This window comes from Labrus mixtus, chromosome 12 (assembly GCF_963584025.1).
Source record: "Labrus mixtus chromosome 12, fLabMix1.1, whole genome shotgun sequence".
Taxonomy (NCBI): domain Eukaryota; kingdom Metazoa; phylum Chordata; class Actinopteri; order Labriformes; family Labridae; genus Labrus; species Labrus mixtus.
In genome coordinates this window covers 12,588,406-12,605,807 of record NC_083623.1, presented here as the reverse complement: position 1 = coordinate 12,605,807, position 17,402 = coordinate 12,588,406, and the positions used below count along the sequence as shown (strand labels likewise).

Here is a 17,402-nt window from a genome sequence, read left to right as displayed (position 1 = left end):
AAGTCTTTAGTTTAGGTTTGTTGATGAAGTTCTGTTTCAGCAGCATACAAACGAGTAGAGTCTGTTAAACACCAGCAGAACATTGACAGCTGCTTCTTTGTGTGGATCTCGGTTGATTTCTTTATTTCCCTGCAGTATTGAAGAATAACATTTGAACTTCATTTTTCTTTTTTCTTTCATACACTTGCCCACACATCCTTTATTCAAAGCAATGCACTGAGCATTTCTATAACTGACATCACAGTGGAGTTTTTTGGAATAAAAGTTGGCATTTTTTGTCTTTAAATACAATCACATCAGACTTGGACTTGCAGGAAAGCACAGTCTTCCTATTTTTCTGGAGCCAATCACATCTCTATTTCTTTATTCCCCATCTTCCCCTGCTCATTCTCTTTGTCTTTCTGTGCAGGCCTCCCACAAATATATTCTAACTGTGAATGTATCAGGGTCATTTACACCCCCTTTGATTACATTGTGTATCCAGTTCCTTCAATTCGTGTCACTTTGAGCACGCTGTCGTCTCTGAGCCTCTGCAGACTATTGTTATTTGTAAAGGTTGTCTAATGATTGGCTGTGAGTTGAGCTCAGATAGGAGCGTGATGACAGGGGGGGCTTACTGTGACTCAGAGGCTGACCTGCAGCCAATAACTCCGTTGCAATGAGGTAGAACACAGAGAGTCCCTCGAGGCAATTACTCCGCCTGTCTGCGTCTCTGAGGTCATTACAGGCCAGAGGAGGATAAGTAGAAGCCAGGATTTCAGTTTTGCAGGAAGGTCAGGTAAGATAAGAGCAGCCCCTTGAGAAATTTGTGCCAGACTTAAACCTCCTGTGTTACACAAACTTGTACAATCCCAGCCAACTTAAGTTCCTTTTTTAGTTCCAGAATTTTTTACCAATCTGGCATCCTTCAAGGCATCGACTCTGCGTTCACCCAGCTCAGTGTGTAAGCGCTGCTGGCGTTCAAGACATTTTTATGCAGAAAGAGGTGAGGTTTGGCAGGATCGCTGTTCACATGGAAGAGGCGGAAGCTGGCGCGCTCCAGCTCCTTCAGTAGGCTGAACCAGTACCGCACCACGGATGGGTCATCGCCGCCCACCTCGAAGCCCGCCCAGTGCAGGTGAAGCTCCAACAACAGCTGACCCACCGAGTCCAGAACTCCTTCCAGGACCAGATTCTCCAAAATCTTCCACTCTGCGCTCTCCATGTCGGCCTTCAGTACATCCACCTGGGAAAAGAAAAGGACAAACGTTGGAGGTTTTTCTTCAGGTAACAGAATATTTCATTTAAAATGTTCAAATGACACTAAAAATTACTATTGAAAAGCTATTCAAAGATGACACCTGTGGTACTTGAGGATGGATTAAGCGCGGGAACTCCCTGACACCGTTAACAGTGCTGGAGAGGAGAGGTTAGTCACCATATCATAAATGTTAATTGCACCCTTAGGTTATGTTCATGTAAGGATACAAATGTAGTTAAAAAAAATCAATTCCTCAGGACTTTGGGATTCCCCTTAGGAATAGGCGTAAGATACTCATTGTCTGACCTTTTATGTATTTAAAGTCTCATTTAGGACACTTTCTTTTATTCTCTTTACGCTAACACAAGTCTAAGTGAGCATGTTCCTTGCATGAACATCATGCTGCTGCTACATCAGTAGCGATGAGACCTGAGGATTTACCAGAAAAAGGTCCATGCTGTTGTTTTAACATGCATAATTACAATAAAGACAACGCACAATAACTAGCTAAAGGAAATCGAAAGTTCCCCTTTTATTTAAAGAGGACATATTATACACCTTTTCCACCTTTTCAAACAGTCCCCTGTGGAATAAATGAAACATCTGTGCTGTGCTTTGGTCAAAATATAACAGGAATCAAGCACCAGAGGAGGTTTGTGACCCTGTATAAACCAGCTCTCTCAGAACGCTCCGTTTTGGTGTGTGTCTCTTTAAATGCAATGAGCCCCCCCTGAGTTTTCCCGGACGACATCACTCCATCACTCCTAGCGAGAATAAAAATGGTGGACCTGTGCAATATTTTAGTTCTAGGCTGGGGGTGGAGTCCATGGGTGGAGATACCAGGAGATGGGAGGGTTTCTTTTTTGTCAGAATCCCACTGTGACATCACAAGGAGAGCAAATTTCAAACCGAGCATTTTTCTCTGTGTTGTAAGACTTATGCAGACTACAAACAAAGGACTGGATATTTCACATTTTGTGGGTCAGTAGACACTCAGGTTACCCAAATATATGTTCAAAAACACTGTCTAAATGAATTTTTCATAATATGTCCCCTTTAAGAAATCCCCTCGAATAAAACCCAGAACATCATTTGGCAACATTTCAGCACAGATACAACAGTGGCTGTGAAATTCCTCTCACATTGATGGCTTTGTTGTGGCTACTGAATTCCCAGTCCTCATTAGTAGAACTGAACAAGACTCAGGAACTCTCAGAGAAGGAGACTTAATGTTGTCCTCTGTTCTCCCCATGGGCTCAAAGACTCCCAACGTAGATCTGTTCATAAATTGGAAAGGAAATATGTGATGGAAAATGATGTGGCATCATCAAGAGGTGATTTATTCACTTGGTATCTTTTGTGTGTGTCTGTCACACTGTGTTTATTTACATCTGACAAGAGTGGGTGTTATCTGGAGCTGTTAGTACAGCTTCATTCTATCTGATGGATGTAAAGTCTTTTTCTTTCTCCCTGAGCTTCACATGCATTGCTTCCCTGCCCCAGTCGTCTCTGATCCAGAACCGCAAATATCAGCTCACTATGTGCTGCAAAAATCTGCTGATATAAAAGCCTGTATGTTGTTGAAGCTGAAGGGCTTTTGCTACACTGCTGTGCAGTGTTAGCTATGCAAAATGGTTGCTTTAACTGAAGGAAAAACAAAGGGATAATTATGCTGACAGGTGTCTGATTTTTAGAGAAAAAAAAATGTTTTTTACAAAAACTGGAGACATTTGGCTGAAATAAGGATCATTAAAATTCAGCCAAACGTGCCCACAAAGTCTGCCTGGAATAAGGGTGTCATGATTGATGACCAGCTAACCTTTAAGTTTCACATGGCCTCAACTTCTGGGTTGTGTCGATATGCCCTGTGCCCTATCAGAAAGATCAGACCCTATACCTGTCAGAGCATGCTTCTCCAGGAGAAGCAGCATACCAGGACTACATGGTCTCTGTGCATGCTCACTCAACCTCTGCAGATAAATCCACAAGGTAGTTTCACAAGATAGTTTATTTGTATGTCATTTTTCATGTTCATGTTGGATTTTTGCAGCAGGCTGCTAATTGAAGTGCCTCTGTGAAATGTAGCATTTGATCCATGTGGATTTGGGTTAGAACTGACCTTTTGTTATTTATCTTCAAAACAAAGATCTACATTTTAAATGACTATTCGGGTAAAAAATGTCAAGATCTGATCTGTTGGTCCAGATTTCCCAGCCCTACCTCCTGCTATACCAATTAAAGGTGTCTGACACTACCTTCAGAACAGGGCCCCAAGCTACAAGCTAGAAGCTTCTCTCCTGTAGTGTTGTTTGTGGAATGATTTTCCAACCTCCATTTAATCTGTGGAGTCCCTTTCTACCTTTAAGAACACCCCCAGCTCTATAATGAACACCCACATACCTAACCATATTGATGCACCTCAAGAAGCTACTGATGATGGTATTGAGGATGTTGTTGAATATCCATGATGGTGATGATGATGATGATATCCAGTGGCAGCTGTTGTTGTTAATGATGATGACAAAAAATAATGTACTTCTCTGAACCCTGTGCATTGCCTCCATAAGCTGCCTGTCAGCACCTGTTTCCTATCGTACTTAAAGCTGTTTGTTGGACCGTTGTTTCCTCCTGTCTAGATCCTTGCTCGTGATGTTCTGACTTTGTTGGAAGTCTCTTTGGATGAAAGCATCAACAAAATGAAATTGTAACATTGTAACATTATTAGGATTAGGAGGATTATTTTTGATGAATGCACATGGGTTACTAATACAAGGTTGTCTATCAATAGTCTTATAGAAACTAAATTGTTGCTTTATGTTTACTTTGAAATGTAATCTATCTTCCCTGGAGAACTCTCAGCATCTTTGCTACTGCATCAACGCTGAAAAGACAAATGTGACTTCAATTGTGTAAGATCTCATGATTAACCCAAACCAATAACACTTGGAACAGTAATACAACTGATCAGATGCCTCTGTAGAGCATTTTCCATGTCATGTTTCTGCATTCCACACACATCCCTCACACACCACCACCACTACTGAGAACAGAATGTCAGATTGCTGCAGACAGTCTTTATTCCCAATGGGTGGATATTTCCTCTCCTCCCAGTATCTCACACAGTATGTGATCCAAATACCCCTGGTAATTATTTCTGCAAAGCATCCTTAGGATTAGGCAGCACGTTGGGACACATTTTAATTTCCAGGAGCTTTTGATGAAAGTTCTCTGAGTCTTTGTAAACAAATAAGTTTGTTGATTGGAGAAAAAAAAAACCTTAAATGGAAGTTTACACTTTTGCTCGTTAATTGGCCTGAAATGTGTTTACTTACACATGATGGACAAATCCTGGATATTAACTCTGCTTTTTTTGTTCCAAATGATTGACCTTGTTCGAGTCATTCAACAGTTTTTTCCTCAATGGCAGGGAGTAAAATCACCACTGCTTCTTTGACCTTCATCATATTATGTTTTATGTGCTTTAATTAGTACACCGGCCACCAGAGAGCTGATAACAATCATAGATATTTAATTACACATCAGAGAGGTTTGCCAACAGTGGGCTAATGGAAGCACTTCAACAACTGCCTCGACATCAGACAGACTGTGTGTCAGATGTTTTATCTTCCAGTGCTGCTCTCACTTGGAAGAGCTTTGTTGCATATTGATCTTTTCAAAACTTAAGTTAGTTAGATAAAAGGAAAGACCTAAAAAAAAAACAGAGCATCTTACAGTTTTTTAGACAGGCTGGAAATGTACTTTGATATAGAGTGAATTTTAGTAACTTTCAAATGGGTATATGTGTATTTTATTCATGGTCCCTTGAGAAAGACCACTACTAGCTTTGTTTGTCATCTGATCTAGCTCCATCACAGAGTCAGTTACTGTTTACCGACCCATAAAAATATCTCGTCATGAACTTGATTGGCACAAATTTTGGCCCAGGCCTTCATGGCTCCCAGAGGATGTATCCTAGTGACTTTGGTGACTCGCTGTCCTTTCCTGGAGCTCTACCTGCAGGGTGATACTTTTTGTTTCCAGTCTTAGCCATACAAAGTCCAAAACTGTCTGAAATTGCCTCACTTCCCCATCCTTATCAATCAGACTCAGCTGTGCTTGCAGACGTTAGCTTATGCTGCTAAATTTAGATTGTGAAATTGGTAAACACGATCTACATACTAAACATTTACGTTTTGTACTTGTGTTGTTAGCATGAAAGCCCGCTAATGTTAGCAGCAAATTAAATAGACTGCTGTGTCTAAGTAAAAGGACACAAAGGCATCTGTATGGATTGCAGGCTGGATTCCAACAAAGACACCTTTAGATGCAGGATTGTGCACTTAGATCCACAAATAAAATTGTTGTTTAATGGAAGAGCTGTAGACAATTTTGTGCTTCTCTAATGTCTTGCATTGTGTAATGCAGACAGGTTAATTAGCCTAATAATTTATTTAAATACATGAGACATGGCTTCCTGCCACTGACATTTGTCCATGTAGCGACAGTGTCTGCAGCTCGCCTGGTCATCAGAGCTCCATGGATGAGTCATCAGTTTACTTTCTAACCTCAACAGACGAGAAACGCAGCACAAATGCATCTTTCGACCTTTGCAAGTGACTCTGTTTCTTCTTAGGTGCTTTATCTGTCACAGAGGCTGGACAGGAGATGAAGAGAGGAAGCTGTTCAGCTGCTGCTTGCTCCTCCGGCACACTATGTACTCACATTAAAACCTCATTACAAGAAGGCATGCGTCGCTCTGCATTCAAAATAGGCTAATACTGTCATCAATGGAGCAATATGGTATGCAAAGCCACCCACACCAATGTTCATTTCTCGCCACACACTGAGAAGATATCAGTCTCTAGTATTAGCATGTCTGCTCTGCTTTAGGCTCCAGAGAGTGACTCATTATCTAGCCAAGGCGACACACCATTGACCAACATATGGGCATTTTTGCTCCTCAAGCTAACTTCAACTTTCTTTGAATTAACAGCTTATGGGCAAGTAGAAAAAAAGGTTATTCATTGGTTGTAGCTTTTTTGTCTGCAGCGTATAAAAAAAAAAGAAGGGAAATGTCTATTAGCTTCCCCTTAGTAGCAGAAATATAGCAATGTCAGACAAAACAAACACATTAATAAAATTGTATTCCTAGAGGCTTATAGCAGTGGCCATATTATTTGTTTTTTCTTTAAAGAAGCATTAGACAAAGAAAATGGAAATATCTGAAAAAGAAAATAATTCATTCTCAGGGATATGGTCCACTTATTTCTTTACAAACTGTCTTTTAAAATAAGATGTTTAAATTCTTAAAGTAAAGTAAGTTTTCCAGACAGTGGCACCCAACAAAGAATAGTCTTAGTAAGAGATGAATGTGACACATTCATGACAGTCTGCTTATTAGATTTTGACGTTTTTGTATACATGTAGGACTTTTGACCTGTGGTATTCCTCAATGAAAGTCAATGGTTCACCAACAACATGAGGGTCCCACCTCTGGGGACAATAATCCACGATTAATTAGATTTCCTTGTGTGTTTGTTTTGGAAAAATTCTGTCTGTTTAAACTTCAAGTTTGGGAATTTCAAATTGACTTGTTTCTTTAAAACATTTTTAAAGCCATTTAAATATTTTACAAGCTGCTAGAACCACTTAAAAATGGGTTTTAATGGAATCCAGTAATTAATGTTGCAGGCTAAATGCACCGTCTGTCATCAATCAATAAGAATGTGATAATACGCCACGAGTGGAGAAAAGAGACTGTCATTTATTTGTGATTTTAGTCTATCTAAGAAAAGCTTGGCTACCTTGACCTTGAAAAGTCATTCATTCTGTTCCTAAGCAAGACTTTTCTGGATCTATAACTGTGTGCTGTATTAGTATGCATGCTATCCCTGAGCATAGTGTGTGTGTGTGTGTGTGTGTGTGTGTGTGTGCGTATATATGATTGATCTTGTATGCAGATCCATATCTGATGAGGTGGAACACAATCCCTGGGGGGCTTTGAAGAGGTAACATTCAGCATGATAATATTCAAACGAAGAAAACAAAATAATCAATGGGAGTTTATCCACCTGGAACTTCAGACAGACAACAGAGGAATGTAAAGTCATGTAAAGCTGTATTACATTTGGACGCACAGGAAGGAGCCTGTGTTTGCATGCATGCAGTCAAATACTCCAGTAAGAAAATTCACTTTCATACATTTTCAGGTGATTTTATGATGACAGAATCCATAACAAAAATCATATCATAACCCTAGAAAATTGCATAGAATTCCACTTATACGCTCTACCTCTTACCTGTCTGTGTCCAAAGTCATTCAGGATGGTGGCAAGTTTCTTTGTGTTGGCGTGCTGTCGCTGGGCGACAATGGCCGGGTTAGGATCTCTCCAGTCTACAGAGAGCCGATGGAGCCACATTTCATCCTGCTGGAGGTGAGGCTGCTTCAGGCTGGGATCAAAGCAGTGGACTTCACATCCTGCACCTGCCAGAGAACGCTCCAGGGAGCGATCATCCACGCCCAACCTGTAGCCCAAACAACACAAGACAATCAGGGTGAGTGTGTCATTGGTAAGACTAGGTGTTGAACATACATTCTGAATTGATACAAGCCAAAAACTGTATGTATTTAGTATGTATTTAGTATAAAGATTGTTGAACAGTGCATGTCTGTTTACATTAGTAATCTTATCAACTTGCAAGGCTCAGCAGTACTTTAAGGTTAATGCTAATAGTAGCATGGCAGAATGCTTACAATGACAATACCATAGACTGTATAAAACATTGTCTTAGTGACATTACCCATTGATTTATGAAGAGACGCTATGAAAAATGATGGTGGTCGCCATTTTGGAAACGCTGACTCGTGCTAACTTTTGACTATGCATGGAACTGGTAATGAGGGGGAGTGAGGCCACAGGGCTTGCCACCTGGCTACCTGCCCACCTGTCCATTAAATCAGCCACGCCCCAAATTATACATAGCTCTTTTCCCCTAATTTAATCAAATCAGATGAGTTGTGAAAAAAATCACCCGCTCTACAGGTTTTAATGGTAAAGGCATGAGCTGTAGAGAAAAACAGGTTCGTAGCAGGCTGTTAACATGTTTGTTTCTGTAAATATGGGCATTTTATATGGGACCAAATGGGGATTGCTTTGCTTTTCGAGCAAGCCTCAAGGAAGGACCTGCCGTTTTTTGCACTTCTGCATTGGCTTCATTTTCACCATCCTGGTTTGCTGCAGAGGTTAAGTCCTCCAAGCGGGCGGCCTGCCTTTGGCTCCTTTCCCACATGTTGTTCCCTACTCTCTCTCTCTCTCTCTCCCTGATTTCTGACTCTATCCACTGTCCTATCTCTGGAATAAAGACACAAATAAAACAAATGTAAAAATATTTCATGGTGATCCATCGGCTTATTTTTGTTTGATAGGTTTTTCAGTCCATATCAAAGTGATTGACCAATGAGCTTGAGCTTGTAAAGCTCTTTACTAGTCTTCTGACTACTCAAAGCACTTTTACACCGCAGGTCAGACCTTCCCATTCTCACCCATTCATTCACTGATGGTAGAGGCTGCTATGTAAAGGTATCATTATCATCATGAAGTAACTAATCCATTCATACACATGTACTGTATATGCCGCCGCATAAGCAGATGAAGCAACATGGGGTTAAATGCCTTGCACAAGGACACACCGGATGTGGTAGCAGGAGCTGGAGATCGAACCCCCCGACCTTCCGGTTGAGAGACGACTGACTCTACCAACTGAGCCCCAGCTGCTCAGTGGAGGAGCTCAGTTACTAGAGCAGGCGCCTCATGCACAGAGGCTGTAGTTATTGTCGCATGGGCTGCAAGCTTGACTCCTGATCCTGACGCTATTTGGTGCGTGTCATCCCCCACTCTCTCCCCACATTCTCTGTAATTATTTCAGCTGTCCTTTCCAAATAAAGGCAAAAGCCCCAAACAATAATCTTAAAGAAGGAAGAGAATGGAAGGATTTTTTTTCAGGAGGTACTTGTTATTTCTCTGATTCTGTATTAGTCTTCTTCAGAGTTCTACCTCCCTAGAATGACATTTGTCGTGTAAATCTGTGTTCAGACACATTTCCCTCTCTTTCATGCTCACTTCCTCATCCTCACTCGCTCTCCCCCCCCTCTCTAATTCTGCAATTTTCTCCCTTTTCTTCCCTTCTCAGCCGCTGTCTCCTCATTCCCCCGTGTCTAGTTTGAGCTGCGGCTGTATTCTGTAATTGCGGCAGAGGGAGAGCATTTCACAGTACACATATTTTACAGATGAGGCACCAGGGTCCCTGAGTGCATCTCTTGCTAGCAGGGAGATGAAAAATGAGTCTATGGGAGAGATTGGGATGCAACAAGACGTCTCATTTCAGCGCACTTTGTATTTTAAATATTTCATAGAGAGTTTCCCACTGTCATATGCTGTTTCTTAAGCCATGGAATCAGTGCAGTGACAGGGAGCAAGGAATACTCCCAGTGCATCAGAAGCTCTTGTGGACGACAGGGATGATAAAAGGTTTTCTTTTTCGAAGCTAAAATATCCTCTCACTCGGGAACACAGAGTGCAGAAGACAGGTTTTGGACCACAAATCTGCCTGTCCTCGCGGTGAACTATTATGTCAACAGCCTGTCTAGATGTTGTGACTGAGAGTTGAGGCAAACAAACCCTTGGTGGGCTTGGAAATATCTTCTGTCTGGCGCTCTCTCTCCTTCTTATCCGCCAGCCTATGCCTTTAAATCTTCCATTTTCTGTTCTATTCATTTCAAGCCAAATGTTCTCAAAATATATCTAATCCCCGTGTCTATCTCCGTCTCCACCTCCATCCTTACTCTGCTGCGCACCTATTCCCCCTCCCTCCCTCCTCACACATTGCAGCACATTAATATGCATGATCACCTAGAGATGAAGTGAAGGTATTTTTTAATTCCCTTGCTGTTCTTTAGACTACATATGTAGGTGCTCTAAATGTGAACCACTGACACATGGCCTGCAGTCTGCAAGGAAAGTTTGTCATGAGTTGGAAAGTTTAGGAAGGCTGAATGGTGGTTCAGCAGGAGATGACGCATGTGAAGGACATGGATGAAAGACTTTTTTTTTTAGACTGTTGTCAGCTACCATGTTCCTTGTGAGGAAACACTTGATGTGATTAGTGTATGAAATCGAAATAGTTGATAAAGGTAGCTGAGAGTGAAACTAAAATAAAGGTAACAATTGGGCCCTAAATGAATCTTCCTTGATGAAGAGGAGAAAATTATTTTTTCAAAATCAGAACCTGAGTCCGGATTATTGTCACATGGGCTTAAACGTACAGGGAATTTTTCTTGTTAAAAAAGAATAGAATCTAAATATGTTAAATAGGTGTAATGGAAGAGCTTTAACGTTGTGCAAAAATGTGTAAGATGATGGCTTGGGGCAAAATAACTCATAATTTAACGGTAAGCCATCGCAAGAGAGGCAGCATAGTTAAAGTTAATGGGGCGCCGGTAGCCTATAGTGGTTATGGGGAGCGCCATGTACGAAGGCTATAGTCGTCCAAGTGGGCAGCTTTGAATACCTACTCTTGCTCCTTTCCTGCATGTCATTCCCTACTCCCTCCCTCCCTGATTACTGACTCTATCCACTGTCTTGTCTCTACAATAAAGGCATAAAAAGCCCCAAAATATACCTTAAAAAATTGTTTTTTTTTATGTGAAGATGGTACAAACTCCCTCACTGAAAAGAACCTCAGAGGTTTTTTTATTGCATAAAAAACTCTTATTCTAGTAATTATTATTTGCATTTTGCATTATCAGTGCCTATTGTATTACTTCTGTCGATGCTGTACAAGAAGCATCAAATACACCAATGTCTACTGTTCAATTGGAGCATGTGATATAATAATTCATGATTCATCCTCTGATTCAGTCTTCTTATTCCAGTAAGCATCTGCACTGTACGAGCATCAGGAGAATAAAAGCACGTCTGGTCAACAGCAAAGAGTCAGAGATTGAAATGAGTTCCAGAGGAGTCAGACAGAGAAGAAATGAGAGAGTTAAGCTCGAGTACGAGGTGAAAGGTGGGGTAAGTAGCCTTTCATGTGGAAAAATACCCCCCCAACTACACACACACACACACACACACACACACACACACACACACACACACACACACACACATGCACAAACACAAACACACAGACCATCCACTACCATGTAAGAGACCAATCAGAGAACAGCTGCTCATCCTGCCCAGGCACAGCCGTCCATGGCTCGTTGCACAGCATGCAAATGAGCCGTATCGACGTTACACACTTAGAAAAACACAGAAAAATGTGCTCACAGAAAACTCAGAATGGCGCTGAATTTAACAGTGTACACCAACTGCACACTCAACACGATTTGACATTTCTATTAAAGCCAATGTTATATGCAGCAGTGGACTGTAGCCCAGAGTTTGTAAATCTTCTGCACAGAAATCTCCTGAGTGTGGGAAACTCTGCATACCAGGAATAGATTCACAAGTATGGCCAAGGTGTGTGTGTGAGTGTGTGAGTGTGTGTGTGTGTTTTAATGTAGGTCAGATAGGGGACATAGGGAGGAGAACATCGCTTAGCATATCCAGTAAAGAGAAACTTCCGAATGCAGTCTAACTAGTTGTAGTGGGAAGTAAGGACCTTTCTTGTTGTTAGTAATTTCGTTTTTTTAAAGACTATTATTATACTATAGTTTGACTGTTATCACATTAGCCATATAGCGTAAGGGAAACTTAGCGTAAATTGAATTCAGTTCAGAATTCTTTCGTATCAGTTAGATAACAGAAAAAAAAATACAACAGCTTTCTTTGACTTGAAGATCAGATCTATGAGTCACGTTTCCCCTCGTGCTGATATTCAGGTTCACATGTTACAGTGTTTGCATAAACCATTGAGAGGAAGCATTTAAATATTCCTTTCATTGTTGGTGCATGACCATGTAGCTCGTCTGCATGAGTGACTTCTCATCACTCAGCCAGAAGATATCAGATATGATTTCCTCAAATCTCTCTCTTTAACCTTTGACTCCTCCACCCCGGAGAGGCAGGATGCCAGAAACAGCAGTATGCCTGTCGTCCCTATACTCTTCTTCCTTTCAGCTTGAGTATCTGTGCCCCCGGCTGGACTCGATGCCAGCGCACCTGTGCTGTCTCTCAACAGTCAAATTAATAAGCTTCCCTCTCTCCTGCAGAGAAATCCCTTCAGACCTCTGCGCAGTGGAGGCCCAGCAGGAGCAGAAACCGGGCTAAGCTGATCCAGGACAGAGCCAACTGGGAAATGATTGACTCTCCAATTTTAAGGAGGTTAAACACCTCAGTGGCCTGGCCAACTCCATGCAAGATTACTTGCCGCTCAAGGTGAGGAAGCAGAGGTGGAGTGGATGTGGCATTCAAGGTGGGTGTGTGAGGCAAAGTTAAGGCAGAGGGGGACAATTCTTTCTCTTTTTACAGTGTTAGCCAACAAATTAAAGCAGCTGCCCTGAAAGAAACACTTCAAGAAAAAGGAACCCTACTGCTATCTGGCCCCGAAAAGTTTAGCCAAATAATATTTTTTTTTGTCTGAGAAAGACAGTTCCTGAACACATTTAGGCTCAGTGACCAATTAGTCATCAGTCATAAAAGACTGGGCTTTTGAAATAGCGGTACTGTTTTCCTCAATTTTGTGGATAGCTTTTGTTCTTGGAGGAAGAAGTGAGACAAAAACCCTGAATGTCTCCTCTTAGAAGGAAATAAAATGTTCACCCCTGACACACAACAGAGGCAGTTATACCTCGTTGCATCACAGCCTGTCACAGCAGCAGCTTCTCTTTAAAAAAAAAAAAAAGACTTCACAAAGAAACTCACTGACTGTCTGAAATCAATGTTGTGAACAATTCTTTCACCCAACAGATGCTCTACATGACAGCTTGTCTCCGATCTAATGTACAGCCTCTCAAGTCTTTTGTTACACTGATTACAATAAGGATTAGATTCTGCTAGTGAGTCTTTTTCTGTACTCACCCAAAGGAGTAAACCCTGCAGTGTTTGCTGTGTATCCTGTTGGTCAGGCTGTATTTGGGGTCCAGGCACGCAGTCCAGGATCCTTGGGTTCCCTCCTGAGTAGCTTCCCCTTTGAACAGCGATGCACAAGAAACCTGGGCATACAAAAACATGTATATTTTATCTAAAACTGTTCACAAGAAGGCAGCTTCCTTTTTTCATTTTTAGGTTTGACTGGTGTAAGAAAAGAGTGCTTCTATCTAACTCTTTTAAAATGTGAAAGCTTGTATCCTGGGGTGTATACAGATGTAGAAAATCAATAGAAGAACACAGATCTAAAAAAAAAACAAAAGAGGAATCTATCTACTCTCCCCCCAAAGGTCTAAGTCAGCAGAGGAAATACATTCTTATTTTGTCTTTTTTCATACAAATATGTGGCATTCCAGGATATCAAATAGTTCATCATGACATCCAAGTACTTTCAAGAAGACACCGGCAATCTTCTCTGTTTTCTTAGTTTTTATCCAAAGAGGATATATTATTATAGTCCAATTAACCCCTCTATCTCGCTCTATTAGTGCTATTTTGTATTTGTTCCTGTTCCTCCTCAATAGTAACAGTTCCACTTCCAAATGTCCTTATGTCCTTTGTCATTCCCCACCTCCTCACCTCCTCACCACCATTGGTCTTGCCTCCTTCCCCCATCTAACAGACCTGTTCTCTCTGCTAATCTACCCATCAGTTTCCTCATGTTCTGCCCGTTTCTGTTTTCTTCATGATGCTTTTAAACCTGTCCACATACCTGCTATTGCTTGGTTCCTGTTTGCCTGTCTGTCTAGCTACAATTACCTACAGTATAAGTACTGCTCAAGACTGCCTGAAACCATCTGCACTTGGGTCCTACTCTCTTGCCTACACTTCGCACCATGACATATTTTCACCAGAGGATTTATTTTACTTTATTTAAACAAAGATAGTAATCTTCTCAAAATTTAGAGACCATATTAAATCTTGCACTGACCCAAAAAGACAGAGCTAAAAAAAAATGCACACAATGTAAATATGACTTAGTCAATGTTTGTATCTGAAAACCTTCAAATACAGCAAAGCATCAAGGCTACACAAACAGAATCTAAAAGTGATTCAATGTATGTTTATATGATTTATAACTCCAGACACTGTTTTTTGAACATGTTCAAAGTCAAAGCAGGAATGCACAGAACATCAGAGCTTGGTTGCTCAAAATTCAGACAGCTCTGGGTAGTTGGGAATTAAGAATGTGAGAGGGGAAGACAGCATCGACAGCATCTGTCTCACCAAGTTTACAATGGTGAGCTCTAGTCACATAGGACAGTACATCACATGACAGGAAGTTTGTAGAATAACATCCGCATTTAGAATTGGAGACTGGCAGCTCGGCTCAACCTTTGTGAGTTGTCCTGATTTGAGGGACATCTTCTTTTTTCTTTTTTTTTAAATAAATATTTCAACACAAACACTATAAATCACTGGAAGCTGCAGTAGAAATGGACCCTGGTCTGGTGTGTGTTCGGTGTTAAACAAGATTCATCATGATGTGAAGCTGCAGCACAGCCAAGTCTCTGAAGAGTAAGAGAAGATAAAATAAAAGAAAGATGATGAAAACAAGTAGGGGATACAAGTTTACTCTATGCTCAATAATCCATACAGTCTGTCTGGTTTTGCAGAGTTTCTTCCCCACCAATTCAGTTTCCAAACTTTGTAAGATCTTATGTAATATTCAACCACAAGCAAGCAGGGTGAAATTGCTGAGGTTACATAAACAGTTGTTCTGTTTGTAGTGCAATATAAAATTGAAACTTTACTCCCTATAATTTAAAACACAAACCGATCATGTTTTTTTTCATTGGTAAAAGAAAAGTTGTTTTATTTACCCACAAAGCCCTGTTATATGGCTTGTGCTAAAATGTGAAGATGTCCCTTAATGTCTGCACGTCTTAAAAGAAAATCCTTCTGAAATGCTGTAAAATGTAAAAGAAAAATGTTTCCATCAGACTCAACTCAGCTCCTTCTCACCAAGAACCGACAAACTGTGTGTTTGTGAAATTTTGCGTGTTTAGAATAAGAACGTGTCTGTGTACAAACACACAGTAAATGCATGTTTACATGTCAGCGTGTTCTGATGTTTTCTGTTGTTTACTGCAGTTTTATTTTTGACTAAGCTTTGGCTCCGAAGCTGCTGATGAATGTTTTCTGTCTAGTGTTTTTAAGCTCCACCAGCTGCAGACATTTCGCAGAAAGGATAAAATATGGTGCCAGGCTTGATAGCAATTATTATGGCTCTACTTTACACAATTCAAGTGTAAACAAAGTAGCAGTAAACAGAGTATTATCTCAAATTAAAGCTCACAGTGTTTGTGTAGATTAATAAATAATGAAGCTAACTCCTCCTGGGGGCCCTTCCCAGGACATTTGGTCAAGTCCATTTTATTTATGTAACCTAATAATACAAACAACATATTTGCTTCGAGGCCCTTTACAAACTCTACAGTTCACAACATCCTCTATTCCCTGACCTTCAATCAAATCTTTTGAAGACCTTCTTGGTCCATCCAACGGTCTTCAACCAGTTGGTCTTCCCTTTAAACCCTCTAAAGGAAGGCGACCTGATGACATCTTTATTAGACGCTAAAACCACTACATTTTTTTATTCCTGGCTTAAAGGTTCAGCATGATCTTTTAGTGATGTTTCTGAGCTTCTTACCATGGTATGGTTTAAGATCAATGTATAAAGTCCAATGTCAAAGCACCACACAGAGTTCCAATTGGGCAGGTCATTCCTCCCAATCACACCCTCCAGATAACCTGGTGGTTGCCCATATGAGTGTTGAAGTCCACCAGAACAATCTCCAGTTGGTATTCTTTCAAGGACCCCACCCAGTGATTTATACTCCAGACTAGGGGTGTGCGCTTCTAGCTGACTAATCAATGAAATATTGTCACCCTGGCTAGTTGCCTCCAGACTTATTAGTGGATTAAACAAATTATTTATTATTTTGTATATGTTGACCCTCAATTCTGGTCAAATGCTGTGCCAATGCCACTAGCAGGAGGGTGTAGTCATACAGTATATTGGCTTTAGCCCTGGATAATGGGCCTCCTCTCTATAGCCGAATGTAAACAAGTGAACAGGTAGAATCTTGTAGGAACAGTTTGGTTTGGCAGTATTTGGACCTAGAGCGTTGAGATAAAGTTGTTCAAAAGCTATATCAGGTTAAATTGGCATATCAACTGAAGCAATGCGTACCCATATTTAGCACAGACATGTGGACGTTAAACCTCACATTGCTAATGTTAGCAACACTATGCAAACCATACTGACCTTGTTAAACCGCAGACGCTGTGATCCCGTTCTGAAACTTGATATAGTTCATCATGACAATAACTGCAGAAGACGTTCTTTACATCAACTGTTTTCTTACCTTCAAGCTAGTGGGCTTGTCTAAACTTAAATTTCTGTTTAACCGACTAGGACTCGGAACGTCCCTAGTCCAAACTGCTGGTTCCTCCATTAAGTTCTTTAGGGCTTTGCAAGTGGTCAGGCCCTGTTGGTCTTGCTCTGGAAAGGGGCCCTAGTTTCCCTGGACCATGAAAAGTGCTGCGGCTTCTTAAATCCATATGATTTCCATGTGAATCCCCTCCTCTGGGACAGATATGTCTTTGGTACCCTTACTATGAGTCCCAACAGCACTGCTCACTGTGATACCCAAACCCCTCTACCACAATAAGATGGCAATTATCTCTGAGCAACTTTTCAATGAACCCTATCCTCTGACCAGGGTGTCCACTGCAATGACACCAGTGGAAAGTAAAAAATCTTCTTCAAGATCATGCGAAATGACATTGTACATGTGGTCGGCGCATTCTCTACTTAAATGGCTTTAGAATAAGATCCATTTTGCTGTTTATTGTTAATGGTTTCAGGTTGATAGTGTTTATCAACACACCATGAACAGTGTGTAATAAAATGCTAAATGGTTCTTGATTATCACGCTCCTTCACATCTGTAGACTTATTAATGGCATTGACGAACACTGTTTCACTGTGAAAACTGACACTTAATATAAGGAATGAACAGTAACTACTTATTGCAGTAAGGTTATGTGCTTTAGCTTAAGAAA

At 40.9% G+C, this 17,402-nt stretch overlaps 1 protein-coding gene across 1 annotated transcript in view; it reads right to left on the bottom strand.

Annotated features, from left to right (window-relative positions):
• Positions 1 to 120: 120 nt before the first annotated feature.
• The window catches only part of mettl24 (methyltransferase like 24), a 38,230-nt gene continuing 20,948 nt past the window's right edge, over positions 121 to 17,402 (bottom strand). The window contains exons 3-5 of the mRNA XM_061052030.1: positions 13,264 to 13,397; positions 7,540 to 7,765; positions 121 to 1,225 (exon numbers count right to left, since the gene is read on the bottom strand). Of these exons, the coding sequence (XP_060908013.1) occupies positions 908 to 1,225; positions 7,540 to 7,765; positions 13,264 to 13,397 (678 nt within the window). The 3' untranslated portion in view covers positions 121 to 907. The remainder of the gene's footprint in view (positions 1,226 to 7,539; positions 7,766 to 13,263; positions 13,398 to 17,402) is intronic.